The sequence below is a fragment of the Phoxinus phoxinus genome (genome assembly GCF_949152265.1).
Source record: "Phoxinus phoxinus genome assembly, chromosome: 1".
Lineage (NCBI taxonomy): Eukaryota > Metazoa > Chordata > Actinopteri > Cypriniformes > Leuciscidae > Phoxinus > Phoxinus phoxinus.
Window position 1 is genome coordinate 18,311,921 of NC_136876.1, and position 19,799 is coordinate 18,331,719.

The 19,799-nt window shown below is 43.7% G+C and overlaps 1 protein-coding gene across 3 annotated transcripts; it reads right to left on the reverse strand.

The window, feature by feature from the left end:
- Positions 1 to 1,188: 1,188 nt before the first annotated feature.
- On the reverse strand, positions 1,189 to 18,144 carry trim35-13 (tripartite motif containing 35-13). 3 transcript variants are annotated; one of them, XM_079633048.1, is made up of 7 exons: positions 17,798 to 17,993; positions 5,969 to 6,269; positions 4,188 to 4,283; positions 3,852 to 4,082; positions 3,747 to 3,769; positions 3,520 to 3,638; positions 1,189 to 2,592 (listed from the first exon to the last, which is right to left on the reverse strand). In XM_079633048.1, exons 2-7 carry the CDS (start codon positions 6,182 to 6,184, stop codon positions 2,057 to 2,059), a joined length of 1,221 nt encoding a protein of 406 aa, XP_079489174.1. In that variant the 5' UTR covers positions 6,185 to 6,269; positions 17,798 to 17,993; the 3' UTR covers positions 1,189 to 2,056. The 3 variants fall into 3 exon arrangements, with proteins under 3 accessions (XP_079489174.1, XP_079489175.1, XP_079489173.1); XM_079633049.1 differs by lacking the exon at positions 5,969 to 6,269 and having other exon boundaries at positions 17,798 to 18,144; XM_079633047.1 differs by lacking the exon at positions 17,798 to 17,993 and having other exon boundaries at positions 5,969 to 6,476.
- Between the last annotated feature and the right edge of the window lie 1,655 nt (positions 18,145 to 19,799).

Below are 19,799 nucleotides of genomic sequence, written 5' to 3' on the forward strand. Positions count from 1 at the left end.
TTTTCTCAGCTGTTCGAACACATTCGACCACATGAGCGTTTACACTACGAAAGCAATCCGTTCTAATGTGTTTTCAACTACCTCTGGAAGTGGTCAAAAGTGGACAAGCTCAAAACGTTTTAGACCCCGTTATATACAGGGAACTACACTGCGACCAAAATGGTCGCATATGCGACCTTTTGAAATGCCATTGCGACCCTAATTTTAAATGGGTCGCAAATGTATCACTGATTATTTTTGTACCTACCTTATGTTTTAGGCAATATGCTATGATTTACTATGAGCATTTATTAAAACAGAAATTTGTATTTTAAGAATACGTTTTATAACGTGATGAGCATTCAACACAAAGTTGGCTTCAGCCCCGCGACTTATAAAGTAATCGGGTTGATGTGCGCGTTTATGTCACACGTTTCCCGCTGTTAGCGCATAACTAGTCTCCTCTATTGGTTCTTTGTTTTAAACAGCAGACGTAATATTAATCCGTCTTTGGTCATGATTTGGAGTCAATGAGCATTGAACCGTTTTGCCGTGCCGCTTATATTTATCACGCAGTAAAAATGCCCCTCCCCGCAGCCAAAACCAGTCGTCTGTGGATGAGAATCCAAAACAATTAGTGGGACGTTGTCCTGCTTCACTTCACAGACGCTGAGTGAAATGAGAATTTTAGAATGACGGGACACTCGTTTATATAACACTTTATTCAACAGGAAGAACGGCTCGTTCCGCGCGTCATACGTCATTGTACATGCGCAGTCCTTTCAGTTTCGGTTTTCAATCCGATAAAGTGTTGACATGTTCTCTCGATCGCATTACAAAAGGAATAAACCACCCCTTTCAATCCGATCGAAATCGCATTCGGATCGAGCACAATCCGATCGATTAAGGCGTTTACATGAAGATTTTTTTAGTCCGATTGAGCCGTCAATCCGATTATAAGTGTCTACGTAAACGCAGCTTCATGTAAATTGAAGCTTCACAATGACAGTATGAAGCAGGCGAAATGTATAGACAGGTACATATCTCGTGACGCAGCAGCCCTCCCCACTGCATTACGGCGTCAAGCAAACCGAGCAAGTGAGGAATCTGAATTGATAATTAAGTTCAATGTAGCTTATAATATAGCCTTATTTGTGGCTTATTATATTTAACTTAATTGTGAAGTGGACATGCATTTTTTTTTTTTTTAATCTTTAATACCGAATAGTCAATAGCTGCTGAAAATCTTTTATTATATTATTTTATTGATTATATTTATTTTAAGAGTTCAGGAGTCTGCCCATCTGTGCCAACCATTATAGCATGTTGAAATCCAAAATAAATTAATTTTGCACATTATTGTGTACTGTATTTTCTATTGCAGTAAATCTATCCCAACCAATGTTAAAGAAAACAAGGCGGCATGTGGTTTAAAAGATGGCAGGTAAAATAAAAAGCACATCTGTATGCAATACAGTTTCATTATTGTTCATTATTATCCAGAGCGGCTTACTATAAATAATTTGTGCGACCAAATCATGTTTTGCGCCAGTAACTGAAAAAGTTAGTAGCGCAAGTGCCACCAGTGGAAAAGGTTAGTGTAGTTCCCTGATATATCTGTATTCAGCCTCGTCCACTTGTGATCTGATCGACTAAAACGCATCTTAATACCAGGAGTAAACAGAGCCTGTCTCTCTTCTATATCTATCAACTCCATCCAAGATGTTGAGTGGCAGTAGTACATTGCTACACACTACATCACATTGTTGTCGTCTTTTTTCCATTTTATGATGCACCATTTCCATTTTATTTATACTATGATGAAGTGCCAACTGCTGGTGTTGCATAATTTACAATATTATAATGTTTTCTTTTGATTTGAGGAAAATGTGACTCATGCATTTTATGACAGTTTTGGGGAGATTCACTTTGTTGTTCAGATCATCTATCAGGTTTTTAAAATCCTAAACAAGTGGAACTGGAGGTTATTTCCGTAGCTGACCCGCACACAACACATGTACTGTAACATGAGAGTTGACATGTGGAGAGAGAAATGCTGAGAGGGACCGTCTTCACATCAGTCTGTCTTGATAGAGATCCACGCTGGCAACACTTTCAGTGGGTGTTCCTTACAGGCACTGCAGAAGTATGGGAATGCTCTCGGAGTGATGATGTCCATGTAGGTGAATAAGGGCGTCCTCTCTCGTGGGTCGTAGAAAGTCACCCTGGACCTGTTCATGTCCAGAACCACTCTCACCACCTGCGGCTCCTGAGTCATAGTGAGGGGGGACCACGGGGCAGTACAGGCTTTATACTCTCCGTTTCGTAGCCTAATGGTCCAGAATCCCTCTGCGGGGGTCAGCACGTGCTTTCCCTTCCGGCTGATGGATGCGCTTGCAACTCCAATGACCCAGTAGGTGTTGTTTTTGACCTCCACGTCCCAGCTGTATCGTCCCGAGCTGAAGCCCTCATGGGCCAGCACCTCGGCGCCGACATTGAAACGCTCGGGGTTTTCTGGGAGTTTAAACGTCTGGGAACAGCACTGTAATGTAGTCAGGTCCTCTGACAAGATGAAGCAGCTTGCCGCGGTGTTCGGATCAAGGATCACTGGAGCTGAAACAAAGCAATTGTTTGAAAGGTTAAATGGTAATGTCGCTGAGGAAGCAAAAATTCTTTAAAGCAAGACTCTAGGTGAAAAAAATATATAACTAAATAGATGTCGCCATACTTCCCCAGTTGACTGATTTACATTAGGAATTGATGAAAAGATGTATTACATTTTAGGAAATGTTAAATCGGGCAAATGATAAATGAAGAAAAAAAACTTTGTAAAAACCTTTAGAATATAGATAGGAATAAAAAGATATGTTGTGTAATTGAAATCTAGAGATTCAAATAGATAAAGTGTAGCCTTACACTTAAATCTGTATTTTGAGACTCAAAATTAATCAGTGCATGAAAAATGTATATTCTTTAAAAAATAGTTTGTTTTTTGCATTGTAACATTATTGTTACTATTTTCATGAAAATTAAACCACTTTCCCATTTTTCTATTCAAATCATCATGCATTTGACTTTTTTTTTTAACAACCAACAATTTTCAATTTAGCTGTGCTTCTGTACATTTATTTATTTCATTACAGTAATGTGAATAAGATTTGACATTAATAATAGGCTTCTGACAATTTTTATGTTTAGTCTCGGGGGGGGGGGGGGGGGATTCTTGTCATTTTTTGTTTGTTTGGTCTAGTTTTTTTGGTTAAATATGATTGGAGTTTTCTTGACAGTGGTTTAAAATTGACAAGTAAGTAAATAAGAAAAAAGGTGATTTTGCATGCCCAATAAATCTTAGTGCTCCCTCAAAAAAATCTTCGAGTTCCCCCTAGAAACTTTGCGTTCACTTGCAAAAGAACTCAACTCGCGAAGTTTTTCAGGGGAACGTAAACATATTGCGAGGAAAAAGCATTTTTCCTCCAGTCTCTTTTTTTTTTTTTTTTCACCATGTCCCTTTGGGGCTCCCAAGATACAGAATATACTCACTATATTGAATAATTTCCTTCATTCTCTCCCAGACTTTAAACTTTAATGAGCCCAGGTGTTTGGCAATATCGAGCAGTGACCCTCTTATCATCTCTGGGTCCTGGGGAACCCGCCAGGTTCTGTCAATAAAAGAATAGAGTTATTCTGGGTCTAGGTCACAGATAAAAATTATACTTACTTGGATGGAAAAGTTTAAATAAAATTGATAACTGAGAAAGGCTTTTTACCTCTTTATAGTGTCCTTATAATTCTACATGAAATAAAAAGAAAAGCAGATTACAAAAAGTGAATTGCATGTGTTGTGTTTCTCTCGTTCCTTTCCGAAAGTTCACCTTGAGGAATGGTATATCCTGAGATCTCATCTCCTGTTCAATGATTCTTATAGTGTTGCTAAGTGAAGTGATGTCATTCTCCAAATCTTCCATCTTATCATTCATCGTCTGCCTCTTCTGATCCTTCTCTTGCTTGAGCATGGAAAGCCTGGATGCTTCCTCATCCCGCAGAAACTGGTGCAGCGCCTCAAACTCCTCTCGTATCCGCCTCTCTGTGTTCTCGGCCTGACTCTGGAATGAGAAGGTTATCATTTACTTTTTCTGAAGGGGAGAACTCCTAGTCTCCTTCTATAATTGTTCCCCTGCATGCTTAAAGCAAATTCAATGTGAAAATACCTTAATATGCTCTATTGTTTGCTCACAAGTGAGTTTTGCTTTTCGGAAGAGCTTCACCTTTTCCTGAAGTGGTTTCAAAGCATTTTTGAGTTCTTCCTATAAAGAGTGAATAAAACGATAACACTGAAAGAATTAATAATTACTAGATGTGTCCATATTGAAACACACCTGATAATGTATTAATTTAGAGTGGCCCAAACTTTTTTGAACTTAAAACAATGGCTTTACTTTAATGGCTAAAACTTTAAAGGCACAAGCATCCACAAGAACATTGGTCCCTTTTCACAGCCTGTGATGACACATTAATACCTTCTAATCTATACAACTTTTGAATTATCTTATGTACATTTATAACATTATACTGTTACTTTAGCATGATATGGAAATGGAAAAGTTTACCCTGTTATAGTTTACTTCTGTTTTCCAACTCTGAAAGTGTGAAAAGGATTCAAGCAACAGAGTTAATAGTCCTGACCAAGGATGAATTATAGCCCAGACCAATGGGACTAGAATTATGAGATGCTACAGTTTTCGAGCATAATTTTGAGGTATAAAATTGCAATTATCCAACCATCCACTCATTTTCCAAATTGCTTGTCCTGTGTAGGGTTGTGGTGGTGCTGGAGTCTATCCCAGAAAAACACCCTTGATGGATTGCCAGTCCCATCCAAGTACTAACTAAGGGTACATTTACACCACAAAGATGTAATAAAAACTGTTTTTTCTTTGTACAGATGACAACGTTATAAAATACATCCCCATTCACATAGATCCACAAAAATGATTAAAAACTTTGTATTATGCAAGAAAGACTATGCACTTGCGCACATACGCATTCTTTTACAGAGCACTCGTGCCAAATGTGCATACCGATAGACTGAACCTGTAATACATACGCATGCCATCACCGTTTTCACTGATTCTCGTTTTCGCATTTCACATGGAGACTATAACGGTATCGTTTTCAAAAACTGTTTGCGTTTTTAGGCCCCCAATACACTGTGGTCGTGTAAATGGTCGGCCAAAACGCATAAAAAGTTCTCAGTTTTTAGTTGAAAACGGTGTCGTGTAAACGACATGTCAAGCCTAGCTTAGCTTCCAAAATCTGCCGTGCCCATGCAGGGTGTAAATGGTAATGGGGTTTTGACATCAAAACAAGATGTTGTGGGGGTCAAAGAAAGCAGTCTACCAGAACATGAAGCTTTACCTGTTAATAAGAAGATACATATCTAGCTCTGACTGATTTTAAATTATAACCGTAACCCTGAAATGGGTCATACCATTAACATTACCTGAGCACTGAGCAAAATAAAAATCCAAAGTAGGAACTGAAGTTACAATAATTAAAGAAAGTGAATACAATAAGTGAAACAAGATATCATAATATATTGCCTTCCTTTAAGTGTGGGGTGATAAAAGGGTCCTAATTTTGTGACCTTTAAAGATTTTTAGATTATTTTGAGGAGATATGAGTGTATACATTCATCAACTCTAAACTGAGCACATGGGCATCTGGTTTCAACCAGGAGGCCTCATCCCTAACATGAACTTACCACTATTAATAGTCTGATAATGAACCCAGCCAAGAATCCATAAATAACTATTTCTGAGGTCCTAAAGAGAAAGGACTTCCAAATGGTTATTCTCATAAAATATTTTTGGTTTCCCCTTTTGTCCTTGCATTGACAGTGCAATTGTTGAAGATTCATAATGGAATCAATTGGCTGTAAACAAATGTTAAACATAGATGCAGACGACCATGAATCTGTATGTAGACATACCTTACAGTCGTGTGAAGCTTCATTTAAGGGATACAACCTGTGACCCTGGTGGTTGGCTGACGACTTGCATTTGCAACAAGTGGGTTCCAGATCCTCCAAACAAAAAAGCGTCAAGGTCTCTCCATGCTCCTTGCATGCAAGAGGGTTGTTTTTGCAGCGCTCCAGAAAGCCCTCGCAGGTCTTCTCAAGCATGGTGTTGACTATGAGCTCCCCCATAGATGAAGGCTGACAGCAAAGCGGGCATTCGCAAGATCCTCCTCCATTCCACAGGTTCTCAAGGCAAAGTTTGCAAAAGCGATGTCTGCAAAACAGCACTACGGGTTTTTGCAGGATATTTCCACAGATGGGACATGACAGGTCATCTGCAAGATATGATTGCATGGTGGCCATTGCTCCTTTGAGCCCTTCATTGCTCAGTTGGGTCGCAAGGGGGTACTATGCCTCCCCTCCCACTTAAGATTGCCCTTGGGAGATATGTCTTCTGATTGGCTCCAGTATTCACTCAGAGTTTACATCACCGAGTGAGATCTAGGCTGGAACATGATATCTTCTGATGAATGCCTGAACATCACTTTATGTAACATCAAGCTCCTGGAGAGCGATTTGACCCTGGCACTGACGCAAGAGGAAATATGTTAAGATTTTCTCATTCCATTCGAGAAGATGTGTGCCTCCTCTTAAAAATAAAATTAAAAGGCAGGAGAAATAAAAAGAAAACTGCCCAGAAGCTTGGACTATGGAAGCGACCTTAAAAAGTACTGTGAAAAAGTTTATGCCCCCGTCTGATTGTCTGTATTTTTGCATATTTTACACGGAATGTCTTCAGATCTTTAAACAAGACCCTTCCACAAGCCTTCATGAACAACAACACAATGAGATAAATCTTTCATGCATTCATTAAAGAAAGCACTATTCATTCAACACTATTTGAAGTTAATGCTGCTAATGGAAGTAACCAATATCTGGTTGCATCCACATTAGCAGCAATAACTGCAACCAAATGTTTTCTGTAGTTATTTATATTGAGGAATTTTGGCCAGCTCCTCCTTGCAGAATTGCTTCAGCTCAGTGTTCAAGCATGAACTGTGTGTTTCAGATCCTGCCACGGCATTTCATTCGGGTTTAGGTCTGGACTGTGACTAGACCATCTCAAAAGTTTTAGGGATCATTTTATTTAGGGGTCATTGTTTTGGAGCACGACCCGGCTGGGCTTCAGCGTTAGTTTACAGACAGACAGCTTTATTTGCGGACTTTCTATCAGAATTAGTATTGGCTGCAGATAAAGTACTAATTGTTGGTGACTTTAATATACACATAGATAATGAAAAAGATGCATTGGGATTGGCATTTAAAGACATTATAAACTCAATTGGAGTTAGACAACACGTGTCAGGACCGACTCATTGTCGTAATCATACTCTAGATCTAATACTATCACATGGAATAGATGTTGATGCCGTTGAAATACTGCAGCAGAGCGATGACATCTCAGATCACTATCTAGTCTCGTGTAAACTACATTTAGCCAAGGCTGCAAAGCCGACTCCGTGTTATAAATATGTTAGACCGATCACTTCTGCCACTAAAGATTGCTTTATCAATAACCTTCCTAATCAGTTTCATCATCTCAGCATCCCGGATAGCTTAGAAGAACTTGATATTGCAACAGAAACTTTTAACTCTCTCTTTTCCAGCACTTTAGACACAGTTGCTCCGCTGCGCTTAAAGAAGATTAAAGAACATAGTCCAACGCCGTGGCACAACGAGCACACTCAGGCCCTTAAGAGAGCAGCCAGAAAAATGGAGCGCAACTGGAAGAAAACAAAACTAGAGGTGTTTAGGATTTCATGGAAGGAGAGCTCGATTGCTTACAGAGAGGCTTTAAAAGCTGCTAGATCTGCTTATTTTTCAACCCTATTAGAAGATAATAAACATAATCCTAGGTATTTATTTGAAACAGTGACTAAACTAACGAAAAAGAAAGCTTCAAGCCCAGAAGTTTCCATGCAACACAGCAGTAATGACTTTATGAACTTCTTCACTTATAAGATCGATAATATCAGGGACAAAATTATAACTATGCAACCGTCTAATACAGTATCGCATCAGGAAGCGCATTGTAGTCTCCCTGAGGGAAAATTTGATTCATTCATTGCTATAGGAGAGGAAGAATTTTGCAAACTCGTCAAATCATCTAAATCGACAACGTGCATGTTAGACCCTATACCGACTAAGCTGCTGAAAGAGATGCTTCCAGATGTCATAGATCCTCTTCTTAATATCATTAATTCATCTTTGTCTCTAGGATACGTACCAAAAACCTTTAAGCTAGCTATGATTAAACCGCTTGTTAAAAAACAGCAACTTGATCCTACAAAGCTAGTCAATTACAGGCCGATCTCTAATCTGCCATTTCTGTCAAAAATATTAGAAAAAGCAGTATCCTCACAACTGTGTTCTTTTCTTGAAAGAAATGATATCTGCGAGGATTTTCAGTCCGGATTTAGACCGTACCATAGTACCGAGACCGCTCTCGTTAGAGTCACAAATGATTTGCTCTTATCATCCGATCGTGGTTGTATCTCTCTATTAGTATTACTGGATCTTAGTGCTGCATTTGACACCATTGACCACAACATCCTTTTAAATAGACTCGAACATTATGTTGGCATTAGTGGAATTGCACTAGCATGGTTTAAATCATACTTATCTGACCGTTATCAGTTTGTAGCAGTAAATGAAGAGATGTCTTATCAATCACAAGTTCAGTATGGCGTACCACAAGGCTCAGTACTAGGACCGCTGCTGTTCACTCTGTATATGCTACCATTAGGAGATATCATTAGGAAACATGGAATTAGCTTTCACTGTTATGCCGACGATACTCAGCTGTATATTTCTTCAAAACCTAACGAAACCTACCAATTCACAAAATTAACGGAATGCATAGCTGATATAAAAAATTGGATGACTAGTAATTTCCTACTACTAAATTCAGAAAAAACAGAGATTCTAATTATTGGACAAAAAACTTCCACACGTAATAACCTAGAGTACTGTCTAACACTTGATGGCTGCTCTGTTAAGTCTTCGTCGTCGGTTAGGAACCTGGGTGTGCTCTTTGATACCAATCTTTCATTTGAAAGTCATGTGTCTAGTATCTGTAAAACCGCTTTCTTCCATCTTAAAAATATATCTAAATTACGTCATATGCTCTCAATGAATAATGCAGAACAATTAGTTCATGCGTTTATGACCTCAAGGCTAGATTATTGTAATGCTCTACTGGGTGGTTGCCCTGCACGCTTAATAAACAAACTACAGCTAGTTCAAAACGCAGCAGCTCGAGTTCTTACTAGAACCAGGAAGTATGACCATATTAGCCCTGTTCTGTCAACACTGCATTGGCTGCCTATTAAACATCGGATAAATTTTAAAATATTGCTGATCACTTACAAAGCACTAAATGGTTTAGCTCCGCTCAATACTTGAGCGAGCTCTTAACTTATTATAGTCCTTCACGTGTACTGCGATCTCAAAATTCCGGTCAGTTAATAATACCTAGAATATCAAAATCGACTGCTGGCGGTAGATCCTTTTCCTACTTAGCACCAAAACTTTGGAACAGTCTTCCTACCATTGTCCGGGAAGCAGACACACTCTGTCAGTTCAAATGTAGACTAAAAACACATCTCTTCAGCCTAGCATACACATAACACATTATAGACTTATATAATTAGGCTGCATAGTTTAGAACAGCCGGGACCGGGAACACTTCCCGTAATCCTGATGTACTTGGTACATCATAAGAAGGACGGCGTCTACGCTAATATTAGTCTCTCTGTCTATCCCGAGGTTTACCGCTGTCCACTGGAACCAGGCCGTATCCAGATCTGATGAAGGACCAGCGCCAGGACACGACGACGACGCCGCTGACCTGAAGTGTCAACCAGTCTCTCCTCCTCTCCACTCTGACTTCAAACAACCGGAACTGGACAAATACTCTGATTCATTCTGAACTTCATACACTGTTCACTCATTGGCCAGAGGAGAACTGGCCCCCGACTGAGCCTGGGTTCTCCCAAGGTTTTTTTCTCCCTTCTGTCACCTGATGGAGTTTTGGTTCCTTGCCGCTGTTGCCTTACCTTCTGGCTTGCTTAGTTGGGGACATTTAATATTCAACAATATTATAGATCTGCCTTAAAGGTGGATGATGATGAAATTATTTTTTGTATTATTTTCATGTTATCACTGTGAAGCTGCTTTGATACAATCTGTATTGTAAAAAGCGCTATATAAATAAAGATGACTTGACTTGACTTGACTTTATTCTCCTGGAAAATTCTCATAAGCCATAGTTTTTTGTTTGTTTTTTCAGTTCTTTCTGGCCAAGGTGTTTAGGTCCTGATGCCTCCCAAACTATCACCGTTTTTGACTGGCAATAATTTATAAAAAGCAGAGGCTTGAAGATCTTTAGAGTGTGCTCTAGGGTTCTTTGTGACTTAAGGCCATTGCACACTGAGTCCGAAATTCGCATACGAAATTTTCGCACGTCAAAAAATAAATACGACCTCACGTTATGTCAATCACGCTTGCACACTGCCTCCGAAACTTTCGTCCGTCATAAAAAAAATCGAAACGGGTTCGATTTTCTGCGTTTTTCGCATCCGTAACGAGCAGTTTGAATGGTGTTTGAATGGTGCTTTGACAATTCAGAGCCACCGAATCACGAATACGAAAAAACGCATACGAAAATTTCGGACTCAGTGTGCAATGGCCTTAAGAGATGAACTATTCCAAGCCGTATTCATTTGTATAATATGACTCTGATTGTGCTATAGTGTAGTCTTTAAAGACTTATGGTACGTTTACACAACAACAATGCACTAAAAACGGACACTTTTTTTTGTTTTTGCTTTTTTCACGCACAGACGACAACTTTGTCAAAATGATCCCTGTTCATGCGGATCCGCGAAAATGACAAAAAATGCTGTATTATTCATGCCAGACCAGTAGTTGCCGATGTCACTTTGTTTATATGTAAAGCGCATAACAATATAGTTTTAAAAAAAATCACTTTGAAACCCGTTTTCAAAAGTTTGTTTTCAGGCCCCCAAAACACATCTGTCGTGTAAATTAACAGCCAAACCTCATAGAAAGTTTTCCATTTTTAGTTGAAAACGTACTCGGTTACTAACGTAACCTCGGTTCTCTCTAGGAGAGGGAACGAGTACTGCGTCGAAGAACGCTACGGGAAAGATATTTCTTTGTCGAGATTGAAGCCAAAAATTAATCCTTAATTTTGTAATATTGTAAAACGCTTTTCTGAAGCATACAACCTAGGCGGAGCAATACAGCTCACCCATTGGCTGCTCTGCCAGAAAAGCACAGCCTATGCGAGGCCAGGACGCTGACCAATGAGGACGCTTCGCGCCCTTCTGCGTCACCTCCCGCCCAAACAGGCGTGGCCTAGGCCTATAAATACGAGCATAGCTGTCTAACACGCCGATTTTCGTCAATGAAGCGACGCAGCGTGGACACGCACGGCATGAGACGCAGTACTCGTTCCCTCTCCTAGAGAGAACCGAGGTTACGTTAGTAACCGAGTACGTTCTCTTACGTAGAGTTCTCTCGTACTGCGTCGAAGAACGCTACGGGAACCCTATGCAAACCGCCGTGCGTGTTCTTGGATCGACACAGACACCTAAGGGCGCGCGCGCCCTGGTATACAAGCGCCTACCCCAAGAAGTATAGGGAGAGCGGCTAAATAGCATCATCCCTTATAGTAGTGCCTCTTAAGGCATAATAGCATATATATGTAAATATAGATATATATGAAGGGTAATAGCATGCTCATGGGACACATTGTCAGTGAGTGATGCTTAAACATTGAAGTGACCTGGGCCGCAGCGCGGGGCAGGAACACTTATACATATTAGGCATTGAAGTGACCTGGGCCGCAGCGCGGGGCAGGAGCACTTGTACATATTACCATTGAAGTGACCTGGGCCGCAGCGCGGGGCAGGAACACTTATACATAGTCTTCTAGACCGAGAGCAGTTTAGCCTGCAACGCAGGAACCTCTAGGTTACAGAACCTAATAAATGTAGACGGGGAGGCCCAGCCTGCCGCCATACAGATATCATGTAACGAGATTCCGCTATACCAAGCCCATGAAGAGGCCATGCCTCTCGTGGAATGTGCTCTGATGCCCAAAGGGCATTCCAAGCCTCTAGATGCGTAGGCTAGCGCAATGGCGTCCACTACCCATCGAGATAGACTCTGTTTCGTTGCGGCTCCTTGGAGCGCCCGCTGAACGAAACAAAGAGCTGCTCCGTCTGTCGAAAAACAGCGGAGCGGGACACGTAAGCTCTTAATGCCCTGACCGGGCAAAGGGAGCTATTTCCGTCCTCTGAGGCCGGCATGGCCGACAGGGAGATGACCTGAGCCCTGAACGGTGTGTTGAGGGACTTAGGCACGTACCCATGCTTCGGTTTCAATACGACTATAGAGTCGTTTGGCCCGAACTCCATACAAGAAGCTCTCACTGAGAGCGCTTGCAAGTCTCCCACACGCTTCACTGAAGCGAGAGCCAAAAGAAACACGGTCTTGAGAGACAGGTGTTTCATGTCAACTGAGTGAATAGGCTCGAAAGGGGCCCCTTTCATAGCGTTCAACACTGTAGAAAGGTCCCAAACGGGGACTGAAGGAGGCCTTGGAGGGTTTAACCTCCTGGCGCCTCTCAGGAAGCGGACCACCAGGTCGTTCCTGCCTAGTGAACGGCCAAGCGTTGGATTAACGAACGCTGATATGGCAGCCACATAGACTTTGAGCGTGGATGGGGTTCTTCCCTTATCCAATAGCTCTTGCAAGAAGGAGAGAATCTCCGGTTCTCCACACTGAAGTGGTGACAGACCTTGATCTGAACACCATCCAGAGAACACCGACCATTTGGAAGCGTAGAGCCGTCTAGTAGACGGAGCCCTAGCTTGTTCGATCGTGTCTAACGCTCCTCTTGGGAGGTTAGCGGGTACCCGTTTATGGCCCATACGTGTAGGGACCAAAGCTCGGGGTGAGGATGCAGAATCGAGCCCTTGGCCTGTGAGAGGAGGTCTCTCCTCACTGGAATCGGCCACGGGGCAGTACTTTTCAGTCGCATCAAAGCTGGGAACCAGGTCTGATTCGTCCAGAATGGAGCAACTAGCAGTACTGAGCATCCGCTCTCCTTGATACGCTCCAGCACTTGAGGCAGGAGTGAGACAGGAGGAAAAGCATAGAGCGGGCGGCGGGGCCAGACTCTGGCCAGCGCGTTCGCGCTCTTCGAAAAGAATTCTGGGCAATGAGCGTTTTCCTGGTTTGCAAACAGGTCTATTTCCGCTCTGCCGAACGTTTTCCACAGCAGACGCACTGTCTGTGTGTGTAGGGACCACTCTCCCGTAGGAACGTTGTTCCGTGAGAGTCTGTCCGGGCCTACGTTCAAGTGACCTGGCACGTGCATTGCTCTTAACGAGCGCAGGTTGTGCTGGGCCCACACCAGTATGCGTTCCGCTAACCTGAATAGGTTCCGGGATCTCACGCCACCCTGGCGGTTTATGTAGGCTACTACCGACATGTTGTCCGAGCGGACCAGGACGTGGTGTCCTTATATCCGGGGACAGAAGCGCCTCAGCGCAAAGTCCACTGCCATCATTTCCAGGCAGTTTATGTGCGGTAGTTCGGCTCGCTCTGACCACTGGCCAAAGAGCGGACTGCCGTCGAGCAGTGCTCCCCAGCCTGAGGTGGACGCGTCCGTGGACACCACCTTCAGGCTCGAGGAAGTCCCCAGGCTTACACCTGACCGGTACCAGTCTGACGCTCTCCATGGTGTCAGGGCTGAAATGCATTCCTGAGTGACCTTGAGGCGATAACGACCGTGTAACCATGCTCGGCGCGGTACGCGCGCTCTCAACCAGAACTGTAGTGGGCGCATGCGCAGCAGGCCCAACTGCAGCACTGTTGAGGCTGAGGCCATGAGGCCCAGCATTTTCTGAAATCTCCTGAGTGGCACTATGTGGCCGCTGAGGAAGGATTTCGCCATTGCAGGGTATTTTGCCTGCGCTGTGATGACAGCTGTGCTGTCATAGACAGTGAGTTCAGATCCAGTCCTAAAAAGGAGATCCTTTGACTGGGAAACAGTGAACTTTTCTCCCAATTGACTCTCAGACCTAAGCACTCGAGGTGATCGAGAATTAGGGTCTTGTGGCGGATGCGTTCTGAAGGTGATTGAGCTAGAATCAGCCAATCGTCCAAATAATTCAGAATTCGAATGCCGCGGAGTCTCAGGGGTGCCAGCGCCGCGTCCATGCACACTGTAAATGTACGAGGTGCTAGAGACAGGCCGAATGGCAGGACTGTGTACTGATATGCCTGGCCCCCGAAGGCGAATCTCAAAAATCGCCTGTGACGTGACGCAATTTGTATGAAAATACGCGTCTTTCAGATCTATTGCCATAAACCAGTCTCCTCGGCGAATCTGCGCGAGGATAGCTCTGGTCGTGAGCATTCTGAACTTTCGCTTTGTCAGCGCTTTGTTCAGATGCCTGAGATCTAAAATGGGTCTGAGACCCCCGTCTTTTTTCGGTTCCAGAAAATATCTGCTGTACAGACCCCCTTCGCTCTGAGCTTGAGATAAAGGCTCTATGGCCCCTTTGCTCAATAGCTTCGCTATTTCGGCTCGAAGTAGATGTGCTACTTCTGTTTTCACCGTAGTTTCGACTTTCTCCGTGAAACGGGGAGGGCGTCGATGAAACTGTAGCGAATAGCCTCTTTTTATAGTCTCTAGCACCCATTCTGAGACCCCGGGAAGTCATTCCCATGCATCTGCACGTGTGACTAGGGGTTGAATGTAATCTGGGCCCTGGTCGCGAAATGGCGGCGACACGAGAGCAACCGTGTGCTGTGACATGGACGCCGTGGCGTGTGAGGCGGGGGGCATGTTTAACACAGTATGCATCCCGCGCGCGCTCAGCTCTCTGTGTCGAGAGAGAGCGCGCGGGACGAGTCCCGTAGGGCTCGTGATGTTTGTGAATAAACGTGGGCGCTTGGTGGCGGGCACATTTATAACACCGGGAACACTGTTTTTGTGTACTGACTGACCGTTCGTTAGTTTCGTTTTTACAGAAACCCGCGGAACGTGCAGTGTGTAGTGGTTGTGGGCACTTGGCAGTGGGTCACGCTCACTACATGTAAAACACAATCGGCATGAGCCGATTTTATGTGTGCAGACCCTGTGTTGTTCAGGGCTGTGCTTGCACGGGTTGAAAAACCGGGCTCTGGTCGCGAAATGGCGGCGACACGAGAGCAGTCGTGTGCTGTAACATGGGCGCCATTGCAGCGTGATGCGGGGGCGCGCTTAATCGAGCGGGCAGCCCGCGCGCGCTCTCAGCTCTCTCAGCTGAAAGAGGGAGCGCGCGGTGCGAGCCCCGTACGGCTCGGCATGTTTGAGAATAAATGTGGGTGCGTGAACGCGGGTACATTTATAGCACTGGGAAGTACTGTCTATTAGAACTGACTGACCGTGCATAGGTTTCGTTTCATAGAAACCGTGTGACATGTAGCTTGTAGTGATTGTGGGCGCTTGAAAACGGGCACGCTCACTACATATAATGCACAATCGAAATGAGTCGATTTATGTGTGCAAGCCCTGTATTGTGCGGGGCTGTGCTTGTGTGTACAGATGGGCACTGGGTCGTGGGCATACAGTTACACACATTACATCATCGGCCATGGCCGGGACACCGTGTAGCACAGAGAGTACTGTCTATCAGAACCGACTGACCGTACATTCGTTTCGTTTTTACAGAAACCACGGGACATGCAGTGTGTAGTGATTGTGGGCACTGAAAAGCGGGCACGTTCACTAACTTACATGTGAAGCACAACCGACAGGAGTCGATTTTATGTGTGCAAGCCCTGTATTGTGCAGGGCTGTGCTTGTGTGTATGAATGGGCACTGAGTCGTGGGCATTACGGATACACACATTACACCATCGGCCGTGGCCGGTACACCAGAAAATACATTTTCAGATTTACCTGGGGCGTCGTGAAAACGGCGTCTGTGTGCAGGCAAACGGGCATTGATGCCGATTTGGTGACTGCAAAATACACTGGCACGGTCGCGAATGTTGGGACTGTGCGAGCGAGACATTTTAGTGAAATCCGGCCGCGGCGGGATTTTAACACTGTAGCTTTCCTCGAAGCAGAAATGCGCATCCTGGCTGAAAACGGGGCTTTCCGGGACTCCGCGATTTCTTCGTGAATTCAGGAAGAAAAAGGCGCGGGTCGTGAGGACGGTAACGTACGTTCCTCTGCAGAAAAGCAGCCATCCAGCCGGTAAGCGCATCGATGCTGGTCTTTCTCCGTCGACGCTCACGAGCGGCGGGGGAGGGGAGATCCTCGGAGCTCGCCCATCCCTCGCTACCCGAAGCGAGGAGAGAACAGCAGTCGTCCTTCACAGACACGGCTTCATCTTCCTCATCCATGACGGACGCGGCGGCACACAGCGGCCCTTGTCCGTCGGTCAGAGAGTCCAGCGAAGCGGGCGGAGGAGCTAGCGGCAGCAGCGGCGAGCACCTCGTGGTGAAGGGAGGTTCCGGGCTCCGCTGAGCACGGCGCTTTTCACGGCGCGGCACTACAGCGGGCGGAAAAGGGTGCAGCTTCAGTAAATGAACGCCAGGCGAGTCCGCAGAGTCACCGTAGGCATCAAATTACAGCGATGGCAGCCGCCATCGACGAGAGCTGAAGCTGCGTGATACTCACAGGCAGGAAACACAGCACGTGGTCCCTGTCGCTGAGCGGGGCTCTACACGAGCCACAGGAGGTGCGAGACATCTTGAAAAAGACGCTCGGCTCTTTTAGTGTGGAAAAACTGTGTGACGCGACGGCGAACACACACACAAAACACACACACATAATGTAAAGGATATTCCACGCCGGAGAAGCGCAGCAGGGAACGGCGGCTGAAGGCGGCGATGACCAGCGGCTTCAGGTAAGAGGCGCGTCCTGCTGAGGTGCTTGTATCCAAACGGCTGTGGTGGCTCGAATCCAATCCAACGATGCGTGCAGCTTCGTGAATTTAAGAAAATCGGCGTGTTAGACAGCTATGCTCGTATTTATAGGCCTAGGCCACGCCTGTTTGGGCGGGAGGTGACGCAGAAGGGCGCGAAGCGTCCTCATTGGTCAGCGTCCTGGCCTCGCATAGGCTGTGCTTTTCTGGCAGAGCAGCCAATGGGTGAGCTGTATTGCTCCGCCTAGGTTGTATGCTTCAGAAAAGCGTTTTACAATATTACAAAATTAAGGATTAATTTTTGGCTTCAATCTCGACAAAGAAATATCTTTCCCGTAGCGTTCTTCGACGCAGTACGAGAGAACTCTACGTAAGAGAACAGTGTTGTGTAAACGGTCCCTCAGAAATGGCTTTGTATCTTTTACACCATCCATCTATATACTCCTTCAATCCAAAATGAAATCTGACCATATACAATGTTAATGTGCACAAACTCAGAAATTCAAACAAGGGGCAAAGACTTTTTCATAGAACTGTATTTACCAGTAAAATATGTATAAAGACAGTCCCTTCAGGCAATGTAATACGATTGCTGGTGGTTGTTGACATACTGAGAGGAATGGGCTAAAGAAGGCATCCTACATTTATTTAGCTATTAAAAGATCAGGTTACACAAGATAATATTTTGATTGCTGGGTTTTTTCATGCATTGCTCTGCAGGGTACGCTTGAATATGATGCAGTTTTTATTATATCTCTATCATTGAGCTGTGCTGTATTTAATACCTTTATTCTTTGCTCCCTGCACTTTCTGAGATGGGATCCAGTGGCCTCTTGTCTGCAGAAGGGACACTGCTTCTCCCAAAACTGCTGACAGCACATTTCACAAAAGCTGCACCCGCATGAAACACAGCTGAGGACCACTGGAACGCTGAACACCTCCCCACACGCTGAGCAACAAGGGTCTTCCTCTAAGAGCAGTGAATTAACCTCCATTTTCTCTCTAGATATGAGCTGAACTGGTTGTGTCTTGAGTCCTAACCGATAAAGATAAAAATATCGCTGCTCACTTCGTGTCCCTCATTCTCCAGACACTTGACCTTTAGACTTGACTTCTGTGTGTGAACGATCGCTATACTGAAAACACGTGACATGCTGAAGCTGTTTGTAGATTGAGATCTGATGTAAAGACAGCATTTGTTTGTTATCAATAATTTCGATTATGATGTGCTTTGGGAGCACATTTGTTGTAGACCTCAGAGCAACATCTTGATGGACAATATATTAAACATCATCATGCTGAGTCATGAGCTCAATTTGTGTAGCCCCTGTAGAGAAAATGAGCATATTTGTATGAATTCCCCAATACAGAAGACAGACACCAGTGCCATGCTGCTCATATTCATTGAAGAGCTGCGGATAAATAGAGGACAGCCTTGAGAGTTTTGTGTGTCTCCCAGAACTGTGAAAAGCTAGATTTGAAAAAACCGCACCAACATGAGAGGCACAGGCACTGGGACACTGAAAACCTCTCTTTCCATTTCCTTACCATCTTTCTAGGCACAAAAAATGCTGTAGTACAATAGACCTTTTTTTGCCTTCTACATTTTGTTGCAATTCTAATGTGAACACACCTTTAGGGCCAGGTTCACTAAGAGCACAAACCCCTTTTTTGCCATTAAAAAACTACTGTCTGGATTTACTAAAGACAGTAATTTTTGTGGCTGACCTTATTGCATATGCAGTAAGAGTTTCCCTTTCAGACACAAAATGTATGGGGGGAGGGTACGTTTACACGCCAATGATATACTAAAAACAGGAACATTTTGCTTTGTATTTTCCGCGTACAAACGACACCATTGTCAAAACGTTCCCCGTTCACACAGATCTGCGAAAACGCTGTAAACGACTCAAAACGCTGTATTGTGCTGCCAGGCCAGTAGTTTGGCGATGTCACTCTAAAGAAACACTACACGCCTATAGGCTGAACACGTAATACTCATGCGCATGACATCACCGTTTTCATAAGGTCACGCTTTTGTAGTTTACACAGAGAAGATTACTGTATTGTTTTTAAAAACTTGCACTTTTAACCCCGTTTTCAAAAGTTTGAAAACTTAATTTACATTAATTTACATGTTGTCGTGAAAATTAATAAAAATGTCGCTAAAAAAAGTTTGACAGTTTTTAGTTTTCAGGCAATGATTTTGATCATTGATCATTTGAGAGCAAATGCACCACACAAAACTGATTTCAGACAGACATCTGAGGCAGTGTAATATTAATGATCTACATCAAAATAGAGTGAGCTTAGGTGATAACTAAGCAAATATTGAATTACTACAATAGTTAGTTCTTACTGAAGCACAAACGTGCCACGTAACACGAGAATGAACCTCACTGGTCAACGGAGGAACAAAAAGCTCTCAGACTTCATTAAAAATATCTTCATATGTGTCCCGAAGATGAACGAAAGTCTTACAGGTTTGGAAAGACACGAGGGTGAGTAAATGATGACAGGAATTTTATTTTTGGGTGAACTATCCCTTTAACGGTAGTTCTGAGGTGCATATCACGCGAGCCAACTCACTACACATAATGACACGCAATATATGTTTTGATAAATAAAACATTATTAAATTATATTTCAACATAAACACATCGTTAGATTGGTACTTAACATAATCCAGCTAACATTATAAATGGACTGCATTTATATAGCGCTTTCACAGACCCAATGGCCACCAAAGCGCTTTACATTTTTGCCTCACATTCACCCATTCATACA

Excerpts from the sequence above, each read along its gene's own strand:
- trim35-13 (XM_079633047.1), bottom strand. The coding sequence starts at position 6,358 with ATGGCCACCATGCAATCATATCTTGCAGATGACCTGTCATGTCCCATC. Across the intron at positions 4,284-5,968 it reads AAGCTTCACACGACTGTAAG|GAAGAACTCAAAAATGCTTT; the intron begins GTATGTCTACAT and ends CACTCTTTATAG. Across the intron at positions 4,083-4,187 it reads AAACAATAGAGCATATTAAG|AGTCAGGCCGAGAACACAGA; the intron begins GTATTTTCACAT and ends TTCTCATTCCAG.